The sequence below is a fragment of the Scyliorhinus canicula genome, chromosome 6 (genome assembly GCF_902713615.1).
Source record: "Scyliorhinus canicula chromosome 6, sScyCan1.1, whole genome shotgun sequence".
Lineage (NCBI taxonomy): Eukaryota > Metazoa > Chordata > Chondrichthyes > Carcharhiniformes > Scyliorhinidae > Scyliorhinus > Scyliorhinus canicula.
In genome coordinates this window covers 38,189,408-38,207,688 of record NC_052151.1, presented here as the reverse complement: position 1 = coordinate 38,207,688, position 18,281 = coordinate 38,189,408, and the positions used below count along the sequence as shown (strand labels likewise).

At 46.1% G+C, this 18,281-nt stretch overlaps 1 protein-coding gene across 4 annotated transcripts in view; it reads left to right on the top strand.

The window, feature by feature from the left end:
- The window catches only part of fig4a (FIG4 phosphoinositide 5-phosphatase a), a 211,939-nt gene that overhangs the window by 166,577 nt on the left and 27,081 nt on the right, over positions 1–18,281 (top strand). For all 4 annotated transcript variants that reach the window (XM_038799189.1, XM_038799185.1, XM_038799187.1 and 1 more), the window contains one exon: positions 15,158–15,247. In XM_038799189.1, coding sequence (XP_038655117.1) covers positions 15,158–15,247 — 90 coding nt within the window. The remainder of the gene's footprint in view (positions 1–15,157; positions 15,248–18,281) is intronic.

Sequence of the window (18,281 nt, the reverse complement as noted above, 5' to 3'; positions counted from 1 at the left end):
ATCCTTCAATCTTCTCCCCAAAGAAACTTGTTTTAAATGTGTCTCAGGATGGTGTGCTGCCTCCCAAGATCAAGGATGTCTCTGAATGAACACAGGACCTCCTGAGGGGGGAGGGTGAACAACCAGTGGTCGCAGTACACATAGGTACGAACGACATAGGCACGAAGAGTGATGAGGTCCTGCAGAAGGAATTCAGGGAGTTGGGCAGTAAGCTAAAAAGCAGGACCTCTAGGGTTGTAATCCTAGGATTACTCCCTGTGCCACGTGTCAGTGAGGCAAAAAATAGGAGGATAGTGCAGTTAAACACATGGTTAAACTGGTAGCGTAGGAGGGAGGATTTCAGATTTCAGGACCATTGGGATATCTTCCGGGACAGCTGGGACCTGCACAAGAAGAAAGGGTTGCATCTAAACTGGAGGGGCACCAATATCCTGGCTGGGAGGTTTGCCAGAGTCACTTAGTAGGAATTAAACTAGTATGGCAGGGGGGTGGGGACCAGAGCATTAGCTTAGAAGATGTAATAACTGAAGGGGAAATAAAGAACAAAAATAAGTGAACAACATCACAGTCAGGCAGAGCAAAAGAGGTGACAAGTGTGAGAAGGGAGGTGGTCAATGCAGGGCTGAGGGTGTTGTACCTAAATGCGCGCAGTATACGGAAATAGGTAAATGAGCTTGTTGCACAGATCAAAATTAGCCGGTATAATGTTGTGGGCATCACAGAGACTTGGCTGCAAGAGGATCAGGGCTGGGATCTAAATATAGAAGGATATGTGTCCTATCGAAAGGACATGCAGATGGGTAAAGGGGGCAGGGTTGCATTGTTAGTAAGGAATTAAGTTAAATCGATAGAAAGGAATGATTATAGGGTCAGAAGGCATAGAATGTCTGTGGGTAGAGTGAGGAATTGCAACGGTAAAGATCCTGATAGGAGTTATGTACAGGCCCCCTAGCAGTAGTCAGGATGTGGGGCAGAAAATATATCAGGAGATAGAAAAGGCATGTAAAAAAGGCAGTATCACAATAACGATAGAACATAGAACAGTACAGCACAGAACAGGCCCTTCAGCCCTCAATGTTGTGCCGAGCCATGAGCACCCTACTCAAACCCACGTATCCTATACCCGTACCCTACCCTATACCCGTACCCTATACCCGTACCCTATACCCGTAACCCAACAACCCCCCCCCCCTTAACCTTACTTTTTATTAGGACACTACGGGCAATTTAGCATGGCCAATCCACCTAACCCGCACATCTTTGGACTGTGGGAGGAAACCGGAGCACCCGGAGGAAACCCACGCACACAGGGGGAGGACGTGCAGACTCCACACAGACAGTGACCCAGCCGGGATTCGAACCTGGGACCCAGGAGCTGTGAAGCATTTATGCTAACCACCATGCTACCCTGCTGCCCCCAATGATGGGGGACTTCAATGTGCAGGTGGACTGGGAAAATCAGGTTGGTAGTGGATCCCAAGAAATGGAATTTGTGGAATGTCGAAGAGATGGTTTTTTGGAGCAGCTTGTGACAGAGCTTACTACAGAACAGGCAATTCTGGATTTGATGATGTGTAATGAGGCAGACTTGATTAGGGATCTTAAGATGAAGGAACCCTTCGGGAGCAGTGACCACAATATAATAGAATTTACCCTGCAGTTTGAGAAGGAGAAGCTGGAATCATATGTAACAGTATTACAATTAAATAAGGGTAACTACAAAGACATGAGGGAGGAGCTGGCCAGAGTTGATTGGAAAAGGAGCGCAAGTACAGAATGCAGCTGCTGGGGAGACACGGGCTCTTATACTCAGCCTTACTTGGACGGGACCAGCAGGCAGGCTCCACCAATGACATAGCAGTCTCAGGTACCTCCCACACTAATGGTCTTACAGCATTATCCAGGGTACCGTAATACCCCTAATACCGACTACCACATTCACCCCCTGTTATAAAAAAAAAGAGTCCGGCGGGGTGGTGGTCTCGCGTTATACAGTTTGTAGAGGTTGAGGTTATAGTGGTACCCGGTATATATTCGCACAGTGTTTTGCCTCGTTACGCCGCATTTATTTACAGTCAGAGTGAAGCAATTAGTCGATCGGGGGCCCTGGTCGTCCCCTGTGAACGTCGCAGTTTTGGCGGTGATGCGGGCGCCGGCTCGGGAATCCGTGGCTCCAGGAGCATGTCTTCGGCTTCTTCAGCAGCTTCATCACCCCTGGATGGGACTGGTGGGAGGACCGATCCACCTGGGAAGAGGGTGGCTGTGGGGTGCGCCGGTGGGAGGGAGGGGGGTGGTGGTTGTCGGGGTGTGGGTGGGGACCCAGCGGGTGCCAGGTCCCGAAGGGAGACCGTATCCTGTCGGCCGTCTGGGTACGCCACGTAGGCGTATTGAGGGTTAGCATGGAGGAGGTGGATCCTCTCGACCAATGGGTCCGACTTGTGCGCTCGCATGTGTTAGCGAAGCACGATGGGTCCAGGAGCTGCCAGCCAGGTCGGGAGCGAGGTCCCGGAGGAGGACTTCCTAGGGAAGACAAGGAGACGCTTGTGAGGTGTTTGGTTGGTCGTGGTACACAGCAATGATTGCATGGAGTGGGAGGACCTCCTGCCAGCGGGAGACTACGAGATTCCTGGACCATAGGGCCAGTAGGACTGTCTTCCAGACCGTTCCGTTCTCCCTTTCTACCTGTCCATTCCCCCGGGGGTTGTAACTGGCTGTCCTGCTTGGGGCAATGCCGTTGCTGAGCATGAATTGATGCAGTTCGTCGCTTATGAAGGAGGACCCCTATCGCTGTGTATGCAGGCGGGGAAACCGAACAGTGTAAAGATACTGTGGAAGGCTTTTATGACGGTGGCTGCTGTCATGTCGGGGCAGGGGATGGCGAATGGGAACCGGGAGTACTCGTCAATCACATGCAGGAAGTACGTGTTGCGGTTGATGGTGGGGAGGGGCCCTTTGAAGTCCACACTGAGGCGTTCAAAAGGACAGGACGCTTTTATCAGTTGCGCTTTCTCTGGCCTGTAGAAGTGCGGTTTGCACTCAGTGCAGATTTGGCAGTTCCTGGAGGCGGTCCTGACCTCCTTGATGGAGTAGGGCAGGTTGCGGGTCTTGATGAAATGGAAGAATCGAGTGAGCCCTGGGTGGCAGAGGTCCTCGTGGAGGGCTCAGAGTCGGTCCACTTGTGCGTTGGCATAAGTGCCGCGGGACAGGGCATCAGGAGGCTCGTTTAGCTTCCCGGGACAATACAAGATCTCATAGTTGAAGGTGGAGAGCTCGATCCTCCACCATAAGATCTTATCGTTCTTTATCTTGCCCTGCTGTGCATTATCGAACATGAAAGCAACCGACCATTGGTCAGTGAGGAGAGTGAATCTCCTGCCGGCCAGGTAATGCCTCCAGTGCCGCACAGCTTCTACTATGGCCTGGGCCTCCTTTTCAACTGAGGAATGGCGGATTTCTGAAGCGTGGAGGGTGAGTGAGAAGAAGGCCACGGGTCTGCCAGCTTGGTTGAGGGTGGCCGCCAGAGCTATGTCGGACACGTCGCTCTCGACTTGGAAGGGAAGAGATTCATCGATTGCATGCATCGTGGCCTTTGCAATGTCCGCTTTGATGCGGCTGAAGGCCTGGCGGGCCTCTGCCGACAGGGGAAAAAACCGTGGATTGAATTAGTGGGTGGGCCTTGTCCGCATAGTTGGACTATGGACTATAGTTGGACTGGGCATATTATGAAAAAAAATCCCAGGCAGTGTTTCAGGGCCTTGGAGCAGTGTGGGAGGGGAAACTCCATGAGGGGGCGCATGTGTTCGGGATCTGGGTCTATAACTCCATCATGCACTACATAGCCGAGGATGGCTAGACGGTCGGTGTTGAACACTCATTTGTCCTTGTTGCAAGTTAGATCAAGGATTTTTGCGGTATGGAGGAATTTACGAAGGTTGGTGTCGTGGTCCTGCTGGTCGTGGCCGCAGATGGTGACGTTATAGAGGTACGGAAACGTGACCCGCAAACCGTACCAGTCAACCATTCGGTCCATCTCCCGTTGGCAGACCGAGACTCCATTTGTGACATCGAAGGGAACCCTTAGGAAGTGGTAGAGCCGCCCATCTGCTTCAAATGCAGTGCATTTGCGGTCGTCCGGGCGGATGGGGAGCTGATGGTAGGCTGACTTTTGGTCCACCATGGAAAAGACCTTGTATTGCGCAATCTGGTTGACCAAATCAGATATGCGGGGGAGAGGGCACACATCGAGCTGCATATACCTGTCGATGGTCAGACTATAATCGATGACCATCCTATGCTTCTCCCCGGTCTTTACAGCCACTACTTGAGCTCTCCAGGGACTGTTGCTAGCCTCGATAATACCTTCCTTCAGTAACCGCTGGACTTCCGACCTAATGAAGGTCCGGTCCTGGGCACTGTACCGTCTGCTCCTGGTGGTGACTGGTTTGCAATCCGGGGTGAGATTCGCAAAAAGGGAAGGCGGCTCGACCTTGAGGGTCGTGAGGCTGCAGACAGTGAGGGGGGTATAGGGCCACCGAATTTAAAAATTAAACTTTGGAGGTTACATTGGAAATCTAGCCCTAGGAGTGTGGCAGCGCAGAGGTGAGGGAGGACGTAGAGGCGGAAATTTTTTAATTCCCTTCCTTGACCGTGACGTTCGCTACACAGAACCCTTTGATCTCTACAGAGTGAGACCCGGAAATTTTTTGATTAACTGGGTGAATGGGAAGAGAACAGCGCCTTACCGTGTTGGGGTGTATGAAGCTCTCTGTGCTCCCGGAGTCGTTCAGGCAGGATGATTTATGGCCATTGATGAGCACGGTCGTCATCGCGAGCGTTCGAGGCCGAGACTGGTCCAGGGTCACTGAGTCGTGGCAAAAGCTGTAAATTTTCTTCGGGCGATGAGTGGTCATCTGAACTGGGGTCCTGAGACTCCAGCCAAGATGGCGCTGCCCACGGGTTGCACGTGGCTGGGCGTGTACACTGGAGAATGTGGCTGGAGAAGTAATAATAGGAATCAAAGAAATAGCAGAGAAACTGAATAGTTACTTTGCTCTTCATGGTGGAAGACACCAGTTGGTTGCCAGAGCTCCAAGAGAATCGGGGCCAGAGGTGAATGCAGTGGCCATCACCTAAGGAGAAGGTTCTGGGGAAACTGAAAGGTCTGAAGGTGGATAAGTCACCTGAACCAGATGGACTACACCCCAGCCAAGCTAAGGAGATTGTGGAGGCATTGGTGGTAATCTTTCAGGAATTATTGGAGGCAGGAAGGGTCCCAGAGGACTGGAAAGTGGTTAATGTAACACCGCTGTTTAAGAAGAGAAGGAGGCAGAAGACAGGAAATTATAGGCCTATTAGCCTGACTTCAGTCATTGGTAAGATTTTAGAGTCCATTATTAAAGATGAGATCGCGGATACCTTGGAAGTGCATGATCAAATATGACTGAATCAGCACTGCTTCGCCAAAGGGAGGTCATGTCTAACAAATCTGTTCGAGTTCTTTGAGGAAGTACAAAGGAAGTTAGACAAAGGAGAACCAGTGGACCGGATTTATTTAGATTTCCAAAAGGTCTTTGACAAGATGCCGCGTAGGAGACTGTTAAATAAGTTAAGAGCCCATGGTGTTAAGGGTAAAAGATCCTGGCATGGATAGAGGATTGGCTGACTGGCAGAAGGCAGAGAGTGGGGATAAAGGGGTCTTTTTCAGGATGAAAGTCGGTGACTAGTGGTATGCCTCAGCGGTCTGTTCACAATATACATTAATAATTTGGAAGAAGGAACTGAAGGCACTGTTTGCTGATGATACAAAGATCTGTAAAGGGACAGGTTGTATTAAGGAATTAGGGGGATCTGCAGAAGGACTTTGACGGGCTAGGAGAGTGGGCAAAGAAGTGGCAGACGGAATACAATATGGAAAAGTGAGAGATTCTGACGCTATACAAGGCTCCGGTCAGACCCCATTTGGAGTATTGTGAGCAGTTTTGGGCCTCGTATTTAAGGAAGGATGTGCTGGCCTTGGAAGAATGATCTCTGGAATGAAGAGCTTCTCGTATGAGAACTCTGGGTCTGTACTCTGAGATTAGAAGGATGAGGGGTTTCTTATTGAAACTTACAGGATACTGTGAGGCCTGGATAGAGTGGACGTGGAGTGGATGTTTCCACTTGTAGGAAAAACTAGAACCAGAGGACACCATCTCAGACTAAAGGCAGGATCCCTTAAAACTGAGATGAGGATGAATTTCTTCAGCCAGAGGATAGTGAATCTGTGGAATTCTTTGCCGCAGAAGACTGTGGAGGCCAAATCACGGAGTGTCTTTAAGACAGGTTCTTTTTTTTTTTTAATTTTGAGTACCCAATTATTTTTTTCCAATTAATTGGCAATTTAGCATGGCCAATCCACCTACCCTGCACATCCTGGGTTGTGGGGGTGAAACCCACACAAACGCGGGAAGAAGGTGCAAACTCCACACTGAGTGACCCAGAGCTGGGATCAAACCTGGGATCTCGGTGCTGTGAGGCAGCAATGCTAACCACTGCACCACTGTGCTGCCCTGATAGGTTCTTGATTAATAAGGGGATCTGGGGTTATGGGGATGAGAGAAATATCAGACATGATTTAATGGCGGAGCAGACTGTTCCCATGTCTTATGGTCTTATGAACAGTTTTAGCTTGTCAATATCTTATCCTACAGCTCCATGGATTGAAAGATTCCCTCTTCTTCCAACTTGATGTGTGAATATTTCATCATGAAAAATTTGTATTAATTTCTTCTATTTTCATAAGAAATAAAGACATACAAACATAAAGAAATGTAATTTCCTACTTAAACCCCCAAATTGATTTGTGTAGAATTCTCAGCACAGTGAATCACCTTCATTGCTAACCTCCATGCCTTTTCAAGAACAATATCCATCCATATGGCTGAAACTGCATATGGCACTGCAGTTGGGGTCTGACCACAACAATACAAATTCAAAAAGCAAAAACGAAACTGCAATTGTTGAAAATCTGAAAAATACTGAGAAAAAATATAATTTGGCATGATGAAAAGGATAATTAACCTGTACTGTTTTTTGTACTAATTCAAGGTTATTTTGATTTGTTTGAATCTCTATGATGATCCATCTTATTTGCCTGCTACACTTACTGCAACTGGATAGATTTAATTGATTTACCTATAAACCTGTCAAATCCTTCATTACTTGCACATTGTACTTTCCAACACCTATTAGGCAGTTTTGCAGGAAGATGTATGTGTATGCTTGTGATGAAGGTGTGGTCTTGAGAAACTCGTGAACTATTTTCTACTCTTTTATATAGTTAAAGCCATTGCATTAACTGAATTATTAGTATTTTGGGGGAATCAGTTAACATTCAAGTCCATTATGGCACTTTATTGGAACGTTGTTTCTCAGATGACAGACCTGCTGATCTTTAACAGCAATGTCTGTTTTTGTTTGAGTTCCCGCATCTGCAGTATTTTGCTTTTATTTTAAAGATGTTCTGGATTTTTAGGGGGAAGAGTGAGGCATTTATGAGGCACTTTGACATTAATATTGGGCAGTGCAGTTGTAGAGAGGAAAATCAATACCATCCCAACCATCACATTCTGAACATTGGAATCTGGGCAATACTATCCAATGATTACCAGGAAAAAATACAAATCCATGTGGGAAGCATGGAGAGATTAAATCTTTATATTCCGAGTAAATGGGCACAAAGGGAGGAAACTTTTGAGAAGGAAAGAAAAACAAACTAAGACTTTTTTGTAGCTAGTATGGTTTGCAGTGAGAGGTAGAGCAAATAGTTTTTTTATAATGGGGATAACGGGAAGTGAGTGGTTTTGAACAGCAAATAAAGTTCAGAAGCAAGTTATTTGACTCTTCTAAGTTTTATTAAGTGTTGTTATTTCAGATTTTGTGATTTGAATATTTCAGTATGTTATTTTTCTCAGTTCCCTGAAATATTGCTTCAGTAAATGTGCTATGGTACAGTATTAGGAAAATCAATGCAACGGTTAGGTTGTAGCAGGAGCGGGACCCACAGGAAATACCAAAAAACATATTTTCAATCCCAGATTATCAAGGAGCAATTTCCTGCGAGATCTTCTGGGTCATATTAAAAATACACATTAGGACTAATTTGAAGGGTTGCCTTTGTAAGGTAGGTCTTTGGCTGCTCTGCCAAATCCCGTGAATTTACCAGAGGCTTTCCAGCTCTCTGGTATTTGTATTTTGCATGATGTTTGCTGTGCCACTAACACATTGGATTTCATATTGCAGATCTGATGTCAACATTGTTAAATCTTTGATGGATTTCTCTGTCCATTAGCTGGTCACCACTACCATCCATCACAATTCAGAATCAAAACAAAGTCAGTTGTAAATAATAAAGTTATGAGGAGATGAGAATGTTGTCAGGAGTTTGGTTAATGACTGGTTAAACCTGATATCATTAACTTTTTAAAACAAGAGCTGTATTCTATGTAGAATCTGATGGAACAGATTTTTCTTTTTTTTTAATTGACAATGAAGCGATTCAAAGATGGCCACCATGGGTCATCTGACTTGGTCTCTGGATTCAAAACTGTCACGTTGTCTTAAAAGGACACTTTTCAGATTATGGAGTTGCACTACACATCTCATGACACCATCTAAAAGGCGTTTCCTTATTTGAATATGTAGTTCTGCAACAAAGATGGTGATCGTCTCAAACCTGCTTTCACCATCTCTGGGTGAATGTCTGCAAACAATAACCCAGGTTGTGGCTAATCAACCTGGGACTGTGAGGCAGCAATGCTGGTCTCCCTTTTTGTCTAAAATTCCCTACATTCTGGAAAGGTCCCAGAAAATAATGAATATGACTACTATTTTAGAAAGGAGAGAGACCGAAATCGGAAAACTACGGGCCAGTTAGCTTAACATGTGTCAATAAAAAATACTGGAATCTGTTATTGAAGTTATAGAACATAGAACACTACAGCGCAGTACGGGCCCTTCGGCCCTCGATGTTGCGCCGACCTGTGAAACCATCTGAAGCCTATCTGACCTACACTATTCCATTTTCATCTATATGTCTATCCAGTGACCACTTAAATGCCCTTAAAGTTGGCGAGTCTACTACTATTGCAGGCAGGACGTTCCACACCCCTACTACTCTCTGAGTAAAGAAACTGCCTCTGACATCTGTCCTATATCTCTCACCCCTCAATTTAAAGCTATGTCCCCTCGTGTTGGTCATCACCATCCGAGGAAAAAGACTCTCACTGTCCACCCTATCTAACCCTCTGACTATCTTATATGTCTCTATTAAGTCACCTCTCAGCCTTCTCCTCTCTAACGAAAACAACCTCAATTCCCTGAGCCTTTCCTCGTAAGACCTTCCCTCCATACCAGGCAACATCCTAGTAAATCTCCTCTGAACCCTTTCCAAAGCTTCCACATCCTTCCTATAATGTGGTGACCAGAACTGCACGCAGTACTCCAGGTGTGGCCGCACCAGAGTTATGTACAGCTGCAGCATGACCTTGTGGTTCCGAAACTCAATCCCCCTGCTTATAAAGGCTAGCACACCATATGCCTTCTTAACAGCCCTATTAACCTGGGTGGCAACTTTCAGGGATTTATGTACCTGGATGCCGAGATCTCTCTGTTCATCTACACTACCAAGAATCTTGCCATTAGCCCAGTACTCTGCATTCCTGTTACTCCTTCCAAAGTGAACCAACTCACACTTTTCCGCATTAAACTCCATCTGCCACCTCTCAGCCCAGCTCTGCAGCTTATCTATGTCCCTCTGTATCCTATAACATCCTTCAGCACTATCCACAACTCCACCGACCTTCATGTCATCTGCAAATTTACTAACCCATCCTTCTACACCCTCTTCCAGGTCATTTATAAAAATGACAAACAGCAGTGGCCCCAAAATAGATCCTTGCGGTACACCACTAGTAACTGAACTCCAGGATGAACATTTGCCATCAACCACCACCCTCTGTCTTCTTTCAGCTAGCCAATTACTGATCCAAACCGCTAAATCACCTTCAATTCCATACTTCCTTATTTTCTGCAATAGCCTACCGTGGGGAACCTTATCAAACGCCTTACTGAAATCCATGTACACCACATCAACAGCTTTACCCTGATCCACCTGTTTGGTCACCTTCTCAAAAAACTCAATAAGGTTTGTGAGACATGACCTACCCTTCACAAAACCGTGTTGAGTATCGCTAATCAACTTGTTCTTTTCAAGATGATTATAAACCCTATCTCTTATAACCTTTCCAACATTTTACCCACAACCGAAGTAAGGCTCACAGGTCTATAATTACCAGGGTTGTCTCTACTCCCCTTCTTGAACAAGGGGACAACATTTGCTATCCTCCAGTCTTCCGGCACTATTCCTGTCGACAAAGACGACATAAAGATCAAGGACAAAGGCTCCGCAATCTCCTCCCTGGCTTCCCAGAGAATCCTAGGATAAATCCCATCTGGCCCAGGGGACTTACCTATTTTGACATTTTCTAAAATTGCTAACACCTCCTCCTTTTGAACCTCAATTCCATCTAGCCTGGTCGACTGAACCTGAGTGTTCTCCTCGACAACATTGTCTTTCTCCAGTGTAAACACTGACGAAAAATATCCATTTAATGCTTCCCCTATCTCCTCTGATTCCACACACAACTTTCCACTACTATCCTTGATTGGCCCTAATCTTACTCGAGTCATTCTTTTGTTCCTGATATACCTATAGAAAGCCTTAGGGTTTTCCTTGATCCTATCCGCCAACGACTTTTCGTGTCCTCTCCTCGCTCTTCTTAACTCTCCCTTTAGGTCCTTCCTGGCTAACTTGTAACTCTCAAGTGCCCTAACTGAGCCTTCATGTCTCATCCTAACATAAGCCTTCTTCTTCCTCTTGACAAGTGCTTCAACTTCCTTAGTAAACCACGGCTCCCTTGCTCGACAACTTCCTCCCTGCCTGACAGGTACATACTTATCAAGGACACGCAGTAGCTGTTCCTTGAAAAAGCTCCACATTTTGATTGTACCCATCCCCTGCAGTTTCCTTCCCCATCCTATACATCCTAAATCTTGCCGAATAGCATCATAATTGCCTTTCCCCCAGCTATAATTCTTGCCTTGCGGTATATACCTATCCCTGCCCATTGCTAAAGTAAACATAACCGAGTTGTGATCACTATCACCAAAGTGCTCACCTACATCTAAATCTAACACCTGGCCGGGTTCATTACCCAGTACCAAATCCAATGTGGCCTCGCCCCTTGTTGGCCTGTCTACATACTGTGTCAGAAAACCCTCCTGCACACACTGCACAAAAACTGACCCATCTATAGTACTCGAACTATAGTATTTCCAGTCAATATTTGGAAAGTTAAAGTCCCCCATAACAACTACCCTGTTACTCTCGCTCCTGTCAAGAATCATCTTTGCAATCCTTTCCTCTACATCTCTGGGACTATTCAGAGGTCTATAGACAACTCCCAACAGGGTGACCTCTCCTCTACTGTTCCTAACCTCGGCCCATACTGCCTCAGTAGACGAGTCCTCAAGCGTCCTTTCTACCGCCGTAATACTTTCCTTGATTAACAATGCCACACCCCCCCCTCTTTTACCATCTTCTCTGTTCTTACAGAAACATCTAAATGTTGACTGGGCACCCAGAAAATCTCAATGCAATCAAGCAGAGTCAACATGATTTTCTGAAAGGGAAATAATGATACAAAAGTTATAGCACATAAGGAGGCCATTCGATCCAACTTGTCCATGCCTGCCAGAGGACATCCAAGTGCCCTTTCTAATCCCACTTTCCTGCACCCGGTCAATAGACTTGTAGTGTAGAGCACTTAAGATGCAAATCCAGGTACCTTTTTAAAAGAGTTTAGGTTCTCTGCCTCCACCACCAATTCGGGCAGCGCATTCCAGACTCCCACTACCTTTCTGCGTAAAAATATTTTTCTTTATTGCCCCTCTACACCTTCTGCCACTTATCTTCAATCTATGTCCCCTGGTTCTAGAGTTCTCCACCAGGGAAAACAGTTTTATCCTGTCCACTTTATCTCTTCCCCTCATAATTTTGTACACCTCAATTAAGTCATCCCTCGGCCGCCTTTGTTCTAAGGAAAATAACCCCAACCTATCCAATCTCACCTCGTTGCCACACTTTACTAGCCATGGGAACATTCTTGTAAATGTCCTCTGCACTCTTTCCAGAGCAAAGGCTTCCTTCCTGTAACCAGAACTGCGCACAATATTCTAGATGTGGCCTCACTAGTGTTTTATACTATTCTGACGTATCCTTATTTTTATATTCAATACCTCTGCCAATGAAGGAAAGCATTCTACATGCTTTCTTACCAATCTTGTCTACTTGAACTGCTGTCTTTTAGGGACCTGCAAACTTGTACCCCAAGATCTCTCACTTCATCTACCCTCGGGAGTGCCAGTATATTCCCATTTATTGTGTACTCGCTACAACTGATTGACCCCCTTAACCCACTTCTCTGTTAAATTTTATCGGCCAATCCATCTATATTGTTTTGAAGGTTGTAGCTAATGTTTAACTTAATTTATTGGAGTTCTTTGAGGAAGTAACAAACAACGTGGATGAAGGGGAACAGGAGAAATAAGAGCTCATGATATAAGAGGGGTATCATATGAGCCTGACTAGAGGAAAACTGTCACATGGCACTTAACTAAAAGAAAACAGTATGGCATAAATTATTATTTTTGGGTTGTCAAAATGTGACGAGGGTATTGCCAAAGGGAGCAGTCCTGGGGCCTCAACTATTTAAATGTACATCAGTGACTTGGATAAAGGGGTGACTTGGATAAAGGGACAGAAAGTATGGTTGATACATTTGCTCGTAAGACAAAAATGGGCAGCAGAGTAAGTTATGCAGAGGGCAGTCTGCAAAGGGACATAATGTGGGAAAATTATGAATTTGTCCACTTCAGCAAGGAGAATAAAAAAGCAGTATATTTAAATTGAGACAGATTGCAGAACTCTGTATTGAGGGATATCGGTGTCCTGGTACATGAATGGCAAAATGTTTGTATCAGGTACAGCAAGTGATTAGGAAAGCAAATGAAACGTTGGTGTTCATTGCAAAGGGTGTATGATATATAAAAGTAGGGATGTTTTGCAATAGCTGTACAGGGCGTTGCTGAGACCACAATCGGAAGACTGTGTAAATTTTTGGTCTCCTTATTTAGGACAGACCATGGGCATGATTTAACGTACAAAAAACAGAATCCCGTTTTGTGCCAGCAGGAGTGCCAGGATACACCCTTCCCAGAGCCTGACCACTTGGGGACCTCCAAAGACCTGGGAGACTTTGCAAGGTGCTGTTATGCCTGGTCCATGTTTGGCTGGATCAGTGCTAACTGGCGCCTACAGCACTGAGAACAGCCCCACTATCAAAAGGGACTCTTGTCGGGTAATTTTTGGTCTCGGCGAGGAACGCCCCACTGAGACTGCACTTGCCACATTTTCTGCACTGACGAGCTCAGCTCATCAGTGCAGGAAGAGATCAGGGAGCCATTTTGAAATGCTGCCTCAATCTCCCAACTCCCTTCGGGCACCCGAATCGGTGAAGAATTCAATGTTCGTGTTGTAATTATTGAAGGGGTGCCATCAACCATGGGGTGTGTGAAGCTGGTATCTAAAGAGAGGGTGTGGAGCCTCGTCATCACCAGCTTGCTGTTGTGTGCCGCAGCATTGACAGCAACTCACCGTACTCGTAAGGTAAACCACGTGGCCTCTGGACCCCCCCCCCCCCCCCCCCCCCCCCCCCCCCCCCCCCCCCCCCCCGACTGCCCTAGCTTACAACTTAGGAGGATTGTCGATTGTCGAACCCCCCCCCTCCCCCTTCACTCCACCTCTTGGGGCATGGCACACCTGGGCGTAATCCCTGACACAGGCAACCTGGAACCTGGGCACTAAGGCCCTACCAGCATGGCAGTGCCACATAGACACTGGCACTGCCAGGGTGCCCAGATGGCAATGCTAAGGTGCCAGGCTGGCAGTGCCAAGGAGCTTGGGTGCCAGTGGGAGTGCCAGGATACCACCCTTCCCTGAGCCCGAGGGCCTCCAAAGGCCTGGGCGACTGCCCCAGGTGCCATTACGCCTGGTCCACGTTTGTGTGGGCTAGTTCTAAATGGCGCTCAGGCGAGGCCATTCATTTCTGGGCCTCTGGAGAATCAGGCGCAGGAATATTTAAATGAACCTAATGACTACTTTAATCCGGATCTTGCCCAGCGATGTCTCGCGAGACCTCATTAGATCTCGCAAAGCATTCCGTGCATCGCAAACTCTCGAGATTTAACGGCCTTGTCGCGTCACTGAGTTGGGCAACACGGCTGTTCGATCGCGCCCCATAAATGTGTTAAAACCATTCATAGACGGTTCGCTCAACTGATATTTGAAATGGGGTTTATCTTGGGCCTATATCCATTGCGGTTTAGAAGAATAAGCAGTGATCATATTGAAACACATTTTTTTGTCTTTTTTTCTTAAATTTAGAGTAGCCAATTATTTATTTCCCAATTAAAGGGCAATTTAGCGTGGCCTATCCACCTACCCTGCACATCTTTGGGTTGTGGGGGTGAAACCCACACAGACACGGGGAGAAAATGCAAACTCCACACGGACAGTGACCCAGGGCCAGGATTCGAACCTGGGTCCTCAGCACTGCAGTCCCAGTGCTCGCCACTGTGCCGCATGCCGCCATATTGGAACACATGAGATCCTGAAGGGACTTAACAGAGTGGCTGCTAAAAGGATGTTTCACCTTGTTGGAGAGACCAGAACTAGAGGACATGATTTAAAAATAAGGCGTCAACCATTTAAGGTGATGATCAGGAAAAATCCTTTCTGGATGGTTGTGAGTCTTTGGAAATCTCTTCCCCAAAAGAAGTGGAGGCAAAGTCATTGAATATTTTTAACGCAGACGTTGATAAATTGTTGACTAACAAGGGAATCAAAGGTTATTGGGGTGTAGGTAAAATTTGGAGTTGAGACTGCAATCAGATCATCCATGATCTTATTGAATGGTGGAGCAGGCTGGAGGTGTACTTCTGCTCGTTCATTAGTTTTCTTCTGACTTAAAAGTCATAACAATACTATGTTTTTCAACAGGTTTGTTTATTTGGGCCAAAACCAGCATAAAGTTGACATACACAGCCAACAAAGCAATGCAAAACATCTTGACAACATGATGACCATTTTGTAAGTATAGAACCATAGCTACTCTTATTTTTATATATTGTCTAAAGCAGATTTTTACACTGCCTTTCTATATTTGCAAATGGATAAGTTTTTGTGAACAGCCCATGTCGTCTGCTTAATCCTGCACGCCTAGTTATATGGTACCAGTAAGTAAAATATGCACTTGAGGAGTGAAAACTTTTACTCTGGATTGTTCCTTGTCCTTTTCTATAGTTAATCACAGTTTTTAAAATTCTCATACTGGCACTTGAACACTTGACCCACCTCATTCCGCAGAATCAAATACAGTGTTCCCATCCACATTGGATAGGAAACATAGGGGCAGCAGGGTAGCATGGTGGTTAGCATAAATGCTTCACAGCTCCAGGGTCCCAGGTTCGATTCCCGGCTGGGTCACTGTCTGTGTGGAGTCTGCACGTCCTCCCCCTGTATGCGTGGGTTTCCTCCGGGTGCTCTGGTTTCCTCCCACAGTCCAAAGATGTGCGGGTTAGGTGGATTGGCCATGCTAAATTGCCCGTAGTGTCCTAATAAAAGTAAGGTTAAGGGGGGGGTTGTTGGGTTACGGGTATAGGGTGGATACGTGGGTTTGAGTAGGGTGATCATGGCTCGGCACAACATTGAGGGCCGAAGGGCCTGTTCTGTGCTGTACTGTTCTATGTTCTATGTTCTATACTGATCTAGAAAGTTTCACAGAACACATTTCAGATATTAGGATAAAAGTCCACCATTTAGGAGATGGTGGCGCAGTGGTGTTGTCACTGGACTAATAACCCACTGATCCAGAGTAATGATGTGGGGACCCGGTTTCGAATCCCATGAGTGATGGTGAAATTTGAATTCAATAAAAATCTGGAACTAAAAATTTAACGACCATCAAACCATTGTCGATTGTTGTAAAAACTCACCTGGTTCACTGATGTCCTTTAGCGAAGGAAATGCCATCCTTACCTGGTCTGGCCTGTGATTTTTTAAATGCTGTCTGAAATGGCCGAGCAAGGCACTCCGTTCAAGGGTAATTAGGGATGACCAATAAATGCTAGCCTTGCCAGTGATACCCATATCCCCTGATCAAATAAAAAAAACTATACTATAGCTTTCGCATATCTCTCGTTTCCTTCCCAATTTGTTTCTCTGCACCTTTTCCATGATTTGTAGTCTACAGAATAGACCCAGCGGTGCAATGGTACATCTGTTCCTTCTTAACTCTCATCAAATAAAGACAGGAGCTGGTAGCTTGAGAAGGTAGCTACTTTTTGTAGCATTTCTTGTTGGTTCGATGGAACAAACTTGCCTCCCCACCACCTTTGCACTGTAGCAACTGTGTGCATCACCTACAAGATGTACTGCATGAACTCACCAAGGCACCTCAGACAGCAGCTTCCAAGCCCACGGCAGCTAACATCTAAAGGACAAGGGCAGCAGATGCATGGGATCACCATCGCCTTGACGTACTCCTCCAAACCACACACCATCCTGACTTTGAATTATATCCCCATTCATTCACTGTGGCCAAGTCAAAATTCTGACACTTTCTCACTAACAGCCCGTGGATGTACCTGCATCACATGGGCTTCAGCGGTTCAAAAAGGAAACTCGCCACCATCCCTAGGTCAATTAGGGTTGGACAATAAATACTAGCCGAACCTGTGAGGCTCACATCCCATCAATGAGTAACTTCTCTCCTGCAATTTCAGACAATCTTTACCCCTGCCATGATCAGTAACCTTTTTTACCTTCCAACATTGCACCTATTTCAAGCGCTCCTACTGACCAACAAACCTATCTCTGTCTCCACCCCTCATTAATGACTGATCCACGGTCAGAAACACTGGATTATCTCAGACCTCCCTCTGCTGCTTTTTGGGTGTGCAGCCTGTCAGTTTGGAAGAAAGATTAATCCGATTCTTCCGTTAAATTCATAAGAACAGAATAATAAATGAGTGACTGCTGGTAAGTTTGGATTATTTTTGAAACTCGAGGGTAAAAATTGGTCACCGATGTGGAGAGCATTATGTAACGCTGGTGGCATGCAGACTTGATAGCAGCATGCAGTTCCAACACTAAATGTGATGCAGAGCAGCTTCATGCCTAATCGGGGAACCCACGTTCCCGCTTAAAGCCAACCTACTCTTCTTAAAAGGGAGGTGCAACAGGTGCTTTTGAAATATCTAAGCAAGCAGAAGAGAGCAACAGGGCTGAGAGCCCTCTTTAAGCTTCTCTGATGCAGTACAGGTGGGGGACCGGAGCATAGAGATCCTCTTCCCACAAGAAGCCAGGAGGCCCTCCAGGCGGACACTGTGAAGGCAGTGGGAGCAAATGGTTGTTGCTGCCAATGAACTGTCTAACCCCAAGGACCTGAATTCAGTGCAAAAAAAATTAATGATTTCAAACAAATGGTCACAGTCAGCAAATGGATCTTCAAATGCCTTATCCTTGCAAATGAGTACTGCAGGGCACCTATAAAGTAGTCCAAGCAGCCAAACCATTGCTTTAGAACCCCGGTAGCCTGTTGTGTGACATTTCATTCAGATGTATGACTTTCATGTGTGCATGCTGGTCAGGTGGTTGTGTTGTCTGCCGGAGTCGGGGACAAACCACCCAGCGGGCACTCTGCATCAGGAAGAAACCAGCTGTTCTGGTAAAGCTACATGCATGCTGCATATGCTTCTCTCTTGCTCAAGAGAAGATAATGAATTCGCCTCACCTGACAAAAAGAACATCAGTCAACTCCTATTATATCCATGATGTGGAGATGCCGGCGTTGGACTGGGGTGAGCACAGTAAGAAGTCTTACAACACCAGGTTAAAGTCCAACAGGTTTGTTTCAAACACGAGCTTTCGGAGCACGGCTCCTTCTTCAGGTGAAGAAGGAGCCGTGCTCCGAAAGCTCGTGTTTGAAACAAACCTGTTGGACTTTAACCTGGTGTTGTAAGACTTCTTACTGAACTCCTATTATAAGCAGTGGATAACAAGGTGGGGCCTGTTACCTGCTCCAGCCTCGAAAGGTCCCAAGTTTTCCAGCACATGTTTTATT